The sequence below is a fragment of the Condylura cristata genome, unplaced genomic scaffold (genome assembly GCF_000260355.1).
Source record: "Condylura cristata isolate star-nosed mole 26May11 unplaced genomic scaffold, ConCri1.0 scaffold00006, whole genome shotgun sequence".
Lineage (NCBI taxonomy): Eukaryota > Metazoa > Chordata > Mammalia > Eulipotyphla > Talpidae > Condylura > Condylura cristata.
In genome coordinates, this window is record NW_004567107.1 from 64,033,453 (window position 1) to 64,040,792 (window position 7,340).

At 48.0% G+C, this 7,340-nt stretch overlaps 1 protein-coding gene across 1 annotated transcript in view; it reads right to left on the reverse strand.

Annotated features, from left to right (window-relative positions):
- Positions 1-296: 296 nt before the first annotated feature.
- KIF24 (kinesin family member 24) overlaps positions 297-7,340 on the reverse strand; it is a 38,414-nt gene continuing 31,370 nt past the window's right edge. The window contains exons 10-12 of the mRNA XM_004678031.2: positions 2,279-4,471; positions 1,284-1,377; positions 297-801 (exon numbers count right to left, since the gene is read on the reverse strand). Coding sequence (XP_004678088.1) covers positions 661-801; positions 1,284-1,377; positions 2,279-4,471 — 2,428 coding nt within the window. The 3' untranslated portion in view covers positions 297-660. The remainder of the gene's footprint in view (positions 802-1,283; positions 1,378-2,278; positions 4,472-7,340) is intronic.

The following is a 7,340-nucleotide window of genomic DNA, read 5'->3' on the forward strand; positions in this document are numbered from 1 at the left end:
TGGTAACAGGCTGGTGGTCCCAAGCAAAAGGCAGAGATGGGGGAAAAATGCAGTGATGTGGGCACCCTCTTCTGTTTCAAAACTAGATTGCATGCAGGGAGGAAAGCAAAGCATAAATCTGCAGCTGTTAAATATGCATCAAGTCAATGTTTATTTTTCATTTTTCACAATGTAACCTGAAATCCCAAATCAATTTCCAAGGGCTGCAGGAACAGAACTCACCCTGCCCTCATCCCACTAGCACCAGGGTTGGTTTTTGGCAGAGTCTTGATGAAAGGCACAGAGTTCAGCTGATGAAGTCACTGGGCTGTCTTCAGCTTGTCACCGACACCCCCTGCCCCCATTCTCCGATTCTCAAACTCAAATACATATGACCAAGTATGTTCCCAGATAAGAGGAAGGCACATTCCTTTCCGGCCCTAAAGGAAAGGAAGAAAGCATACTAGGTTCTTTCTCACAGATACAGCTGTGCTTGGAATGGAGGGACAGAGGCCTGACGTTGAGAGACGAGGCCATGCGTGAGTAGGTGAGGCAACGATCGGCAGGACCAGGAAGTGAGTCTGGTATCTGCAGGGAAGCTCTGGCAGATGCCTCTTCAGTCCCTGAGCACCCAGCACAGGCTCCTTGAACTGTCCCTCCCACCCTGTACCGGATCTTGTTCTAAGACACCACGGTCCTCTCAGGGGCTGAGGCTGGCTTGTGGCAAGCCAGATAGAGCTGCAGCTGGCTCCGCAGACTCTGGATACACTTGCATTTCAGAGCCATGATTTCATCCAGCTGGGTCACAAAATCTTCAAAATCCTGAAAAAAATAAAGACAAATGGCACTTGTGTTCTTGCAGGCTGTTTGTCAAATCTACTTAGAAGAAAGTTTCGAAGCCTAGGCCTTTTCCAGCTGGAAACCTGCAGGACAATCCTACATTTCACTTGTGTTACAGACACTTTCTATCTAGGGAGGTATTTTGTGGAGCAGGGTATTTCTGCACCTGCAATTTGCACGCAGTAAGTCACATGGACCATCACAGGGAGGGGCCCCAACAAGCCACTAGGAAGGCAGGATGGCTAAAGAGGCCAGAAACATTTTAGCCTGGGAACAGGGGTGTAAAACACTTATCTCCCACCTGTCCTTGGAACCCCTTGTACTGTCTCATCTCAGAGCAGGGGTGAGAGGATGTGCAAGTCCTCAACAATAAGTAGTATGTGACAGTGCTACCTTCACCCACAAAATTACAACAAACAAGGGCTACTGTCACTAGCTCTGAGTGTCCAGCCAAAGCCACTTACGTGAGGAGCCAGCCGGCTCATCAGAGTCTCCTCCTTGAAGACCAGCTCGGCCATTTCATCCAGCTGCTCCTGGTGTGCTCGGATAACCACCTGCCTGGGAATAACAGAGGGACACTGTGATCTTCTGGTCCTTCCACCTTTCCTGGGCAGTTTTCTGGAGCTCAGCCTCATTTCCAGACCAGAAGCTGTCTGCCCATGCGGTCAAGGATCTGACCAGGACAGTTACCCTTTTCCCCACCTCACTTGTTTTCAGGCTCTGTCAAGGAGTGAAGGAGTGCCATGGAAACAGCGGGGAAGATGGGCAGAGACTGTCTACCTGCGAGCAGTGGGCTCCTCATTTGTACAACCCTGCTTGTCTAGAAAGCTGGTTATCAGGAGCTCTGGCAAAGGGCAACAGGCTCATGGAGGAAGCATCTGTTCCCACAGGCTCACCCTCTGCCCTCCAGCTCCTGGGCCTCAGATGCTGAGAAGGACCCTGGCGTAGACCTCTCCGTCTCCTTCCTTTCACATCCTCTTAGGCTGTCTCATCTCTTCTTTCTGTCCCGTACTCAGCAACCTTTGGGAAAAAGGCACTAATCCCCAGTCCCTCTGTTTTTGGCCTTTCCCGTCTTGGAAGGTGCTTTGTCTTGGCTGCGAGGGCACAAAATTGAACAAGGACGACACTTCAGGGTCACAGGCCCAACGCATGAAGAGGAAGATTCTGATACACCATAGGCCACAGGCTTAAGGGGACTGATCTCCCTTCTCTCATTCATGTCTCAGCTTTGTCAGTCTAAGGCAAGAGCCCCCAACAGCACTGCTCCAAGACATTTTATTCCTCATACTATGGCTGAGAAATCCATGCAGGCTCCCCTGACAAGTAGAATAAAAGCCACTCTTGTGATAAGGCCCTGACACTGAGCCAACTGGTCACTCCCAGAACAGACAGACGTTAAGTGGGGGTGGGAGTGGGGGTATCAAAAGGGTTCAAGTCTTGGGGAGAAAGTCCAACTTACTGTGCATGCCCCAGGGTGGGCTGACCGAGCATCCCTGCCATCTTGGGAGAGCCTGGCTTTGCTGAACAACTTGGCCTGTGTTTGAGCCATGCAACATCCTCATTGTAGTGGGGGAACTTGACAGGATCTGTGGATAAATCCAGGCCCTGCCAACTAAGCCCCGCCGGAAGCTTTCTCTCCTGGACCCAGGGCTGGTCAGCCACATCAATACTTTCTGTTCGTGTGCTGAGTGTAGGCCCGGAGTGAGGTCGCCCAGGGTGTATGGCAGTAAAGGGCTTTCCTGGAAAGCCCCGGAAGCTGCCCAGCTCTGTGTCCTCAGCATCTGCATCATACTGCTCACTAACCACAGGTTCCTGGGAGAGGAATACAGTGTCTCTGCTCTGGCCGGCCTCTCCCAGCTCAGCCTCCCTGGAGGGCGGCCTGTCGGGTGGGTGCTGACGGATGGGTGACGGGGACAGAGCTGGAAGATCCCCACCAGGCTTATTGTCAGGAGGAGATGATGAGAGCCACAGGTGCCCAGCTGTTGAAGACAGTGGCAAGACTGACTCTTGATCATCGGGTAACACTATGCGGCCCACAGCTGCGCCCACCAGACTCTGCGTAACCTCATCCTGGGCCACCTGAACCAAGGGCGGCGAGCCCCCACTGTCTGGGTTCTCCAGGAGGGACACGGTAAGGGGAGCCATCAGTCCAGAAGCGTATTCTGAGCACGTGCCCAATTCCCCTCTCGAGTCTTCTTCCTGGAAAGGGTCACAGTTTTTCATTGTTCTTGTTGCTGGACTTGGGCTGTCTTCACTGACCTCTCTCAGAGGCATGTTGACTATGTCTCTCAGGTCTGGGGATCCAGGAACTGCAATGTGGGAGAGTGAGGAAGTGAAACTATCTTCCTCCAGGGACAGCAGGCCGCCCTCCGCCTCCTGAGCAATCTCACTCCTGAAGGCAGCCTGTCTGGGATCAGCGGCTGGGCCACCTCTCTTCTGGCTGCCCACAAAGTCAACCTGTGAACTGTAAGGTTTCTCTGCCAGGCCGTCTCTGGGAGGCGGCCCCAGGGAGGTATTGCCTCCTCTGCTGCAGTCCAAGGGCACCTTACTGGGCTTGTGGCCAGGATCGAATGTCCTTCTGTGACCAGCGTGGTCCCTGACATTCATCCAGCTTCCAGTTAGACCCTTCTCATCACTCTCTGTCCCGGGGCTAAAAAGCAGACTCTGCTGCCTTTCTACCTCCTGTTCCTCAGGTCCTTGCTCTCTCTGGTGAAGGAAGAACGAGGCTTCGCTGTTCTGCAAGGTGTTTCTCTGCTTCGTGGTCCTCTGACTGGAGACATGTGAAAAAGAGTCTTCACTGAAGTCGCTGTCGTCCAGGTCCTCGGCCTGGGCTCCATCACGGCTCTCGGAATAAGCGCGGGAAAGAGTCGTCTCATCGCGGAGCTGCCCATCTCGGGGCCGGGCCTGGCACAGGAACTTTTCCAGGGGTTGGTACTTTAACTTCTGCTGGAGGAGAGGTGGCTGCTGGAACTGCTGGTGATAAAAGCGCAAATGTTCCTCTCTCTCCTTCTGATGTGGAGGGATGCTGGTCCAAGTTTCGGAGGTGGGCCTGGCAGGCGTGCCCCCCTTCCTGCCCTGGCTGGACTCAGTCGAGTGGTGGACCTTGCCAAAGGAGAGCTCGACTCGTGACACCAGCTGCTTCTGCACTGGCTGCACAGTCTGTACTTTCTTACACCTGGAGGGCAGCTTGCCCCGCGCCAGGCCTTCTCCTGAGCCAGGGGCTCTGCTTCCCCACCCGAGGGGAGTTCTGTGGCTGATCTGATTTTTCTCAGGGCACGGTGAGACTGACTCTTCTGTTCTTTTTTTAGTTAAATGTCCTGCCCGCAGGGTTCCTTTGACAGGGGTCCTCAGGACAGCCCTGTCTTCGGGAGGGCTGCCTCTGGAGCCGCCCCTTTTACCAGGGACTTTAGGTGCAGAAGCAAAAGGGATGTTGGGTGGGTGGGTGGCCAGAGGATGGGCCTTTCCTCTCGTGGAGCCAGGGGTCACGGTAACTGATGGCTGAAGTCCCAGCTTGACTTTTTTCGGAGAACACTTGTCCCCTGGAAGTGCCGCAGGGGAGCTCTGAATTCGTTTTGGAGAAGAATTTCCAGATGTCTGATTTCGACTGGTAGCAGTAGCACAACATTTAATGCCTTTCTTTAGCTCTTTGACCCTGCAAATGATCATTTTATGTTAAATGTATTTTCTTGCATGATCTGTAATTATTTTTCTATAGCTTTCAGGGAAAATGAAAACCAAAGAAAGGAACTACAAGGAGTTGGAGTTATATTTTATCTGGGAGTAAGAGTAAATGGAGACTCCCGTAAGAGATTTCTCTTTACCAGAACAAAAAGACCAGTGTCTTCACTGCAGATAAGCATGTATCCAACATTCCATGACCTGAATTGTTTTGGAAATCACCACGGACGCTCATGAGGGAAAGTGCAGGGAGCTAATCTCACAACTGCACGTAGTCAGTGCAGGGTTTGCTGTGCTTCCTGAAGACAGGAAGACAGGTGAGGAGCCTTGAGCCCACCATTTGCCTAACTTTGTTCTATGGCCAGATTCTCACTGTTCTGCAAACCATCCCTTTCCAGACATCTCCAAGAAAATGAATTCCCTCAAACCTGTTGGAAACAAAAACCCTCTGGAAGAAAGAAGGCTTGTGTTAATTCCATTAAGGGAAGAATGACTTGTCTGTCCCATATTTTCTTGAGCTTAGCTTTAGTGGTATTTGGGGCCAAATAACTCTTTGCTGTGGGAGTTATTACGTGCTCTGCAAGCTGTTCAGTAGTATCCTTGGTCTCTATCCATTGCATGCCAGTAATACTTCCCCCTTGTCAAACAATCGAAATTATCTTCAGACATTGCATCGGGGAGGCAAAATTGTTTCCTCCCTCACAGAGGAATAGAGAACCATGCTCTATTCCACAGAGAAAATGGAAAAATCCAGAATTTTCTCTTAGGATTTGAGCTATAATTCAGCTACCAGGACCACAGTCTCTTATTCTATACTTAAAATAAAAATGTAAGGATTTGCAATTAAAACTGAATATTCAGTGCTGGTCTGTAGATTCTGCACTAAAATCCCCTGGGAGGAAGCAGGACTTCTGCATAGAAAAAAAAATTGTTTCCTGTTATTTTGGTCTATTCAATCCTTAATGGTAAATGTCTGCTCTGGTCATTTCTGAAAACCAAGACAGTAAGCTTGATACTGACACTTGATTTAAATCACTTAAAAACTTAGAGGCAGGGCAGGCAGATGACAGAGATGTGGGAAGTGACCATGAGCACATGAACTCTGTCCACGGACTTGTGCTTATGCGCTGTGGGAGTGGGGTGTACAAGGAACGGGCTGAGGGACGCCACAGTGTAAGTATAGATGGTTTCAAATTACTTCTTATAAAAATCGTAACTATTTTAGTTTCATTATGAGTCACAGTAAACAATTCTAGAATCCCGAGTGTTAAAAGGAATGTTACAGGTAATATGGTCATTGACCTGAGCTGTTAACACAATCACTCCTATCACTGAGCTCTCTTCTAAATCATGTTAAGGATCCAGTTGGAACTTTATTTTTGGACTACTTAGCAACATTCTTCAAGTATGTTTAAAAGAGAGAAAAAAAAGAAGAAATAAAAGAAGAAATAAAAAGAAGAAGAAATAAAATCATCCTCATCCAGTGTGTGTATAATTGTTACCTAAAACTAATTTCATTAGGCTTCATTTAGGTACATATAACAAGTGATTCTCATATTTATTTTCAATAATTTACTGCTTTTAACAGAAGAGATGATTTCTACTGTACTTTTTCTATTTTTTTTTAAACCAAAATTACTTCAAGTAATTTTTCAATTATACCCAAACCTGTATGAGAGAGGGTTATTTTCACCTTTCTTCACTCAGGCCCTGAGAAGTGTCTTATTCAGTTCTTAATGATGTTTTTACTTCAAGCAATTGCTATGCTATCTGTAATTTGGAAAGTGGGTGGAGTTCTGAAACCAGATCAGCTCAGATTTAATAATTTTGAAATTGAGTAATGGATATGAGGGAGTTAGGAACTTCAGGTCATACTGGTTTCTTGGGAGCAATTTTGGATTATCCCACATCTTCTATATGATCTCAGTTCAGGAAATAGCCTCTTGATTTTCTTCTAGCAGTGCTAATGTACAGGGAAACTTATTTAGAGGACCTATTACTATTATTATTGTTAAAGTTAACAGATAGGAAGCACTTAGTATTTGCCGGGTGCGGTGCTCAGCTTGTCATCTATAATTACCTCACTGACTCTGTATAACTTTTATATGAGGTAGGTGCTAATAGTATTCCTACTCAGATAAGGAAAGGGGGGCCCAGAGAAGTCAAAAACTTGTCCAAGGCACTCAGCTGGCTAGTGGCAGAAACATAGTACTGGCCAGATAATCTGACTCCAGAGCCATTCTTGTAACCACTTTGGAGACCATCTCTCCTGTTTAAATGAGATAAGGCACAAGGAGTGCCTCACTCAAGTCCTGACATCCAGCAGCACACTCCTCTTCTCACTCACAAAAACTTATTATGCATTCACTAAAACCAAATACTGGCTGGGCAATAGAGACACAGAGGAGAAAATGAGATAAGACTCCTTTTCTCACTTTCACCTAGTGAGTTTTATAAAATGCCATATATGCTAGAGATTCCTTAATAGTAGTAGAATGTTTTTCCTCGTATAGTTTGTTAGCCCTGAAGTCTCTGAGAGGTGGAAGAGGAGGCTATCAGACAGGCCCAGGCATCAGAGCAGCCAGAGGACAGCGTGGTAATGAGAGCTCCGTGGAAGGTATCAGTCATCTCAGTCAGAGGTGCCAGCCTTGCCTATTCCCGGTAAGTCCTTTTAAAGTTCCTGTCTAGGACTCAGTTTATCCTTCTGTCACATGTCTGGGTTGATCTCTTCTGGATTTATAAAGAAAGTTCTAAGTGATCTGTCTTGATAAGTACTCTATCCCGTACCATTGGGGCTAAGGCTAGCAGGAAGAAAACTTCATTGACCATTTCTCTCCAGAGAA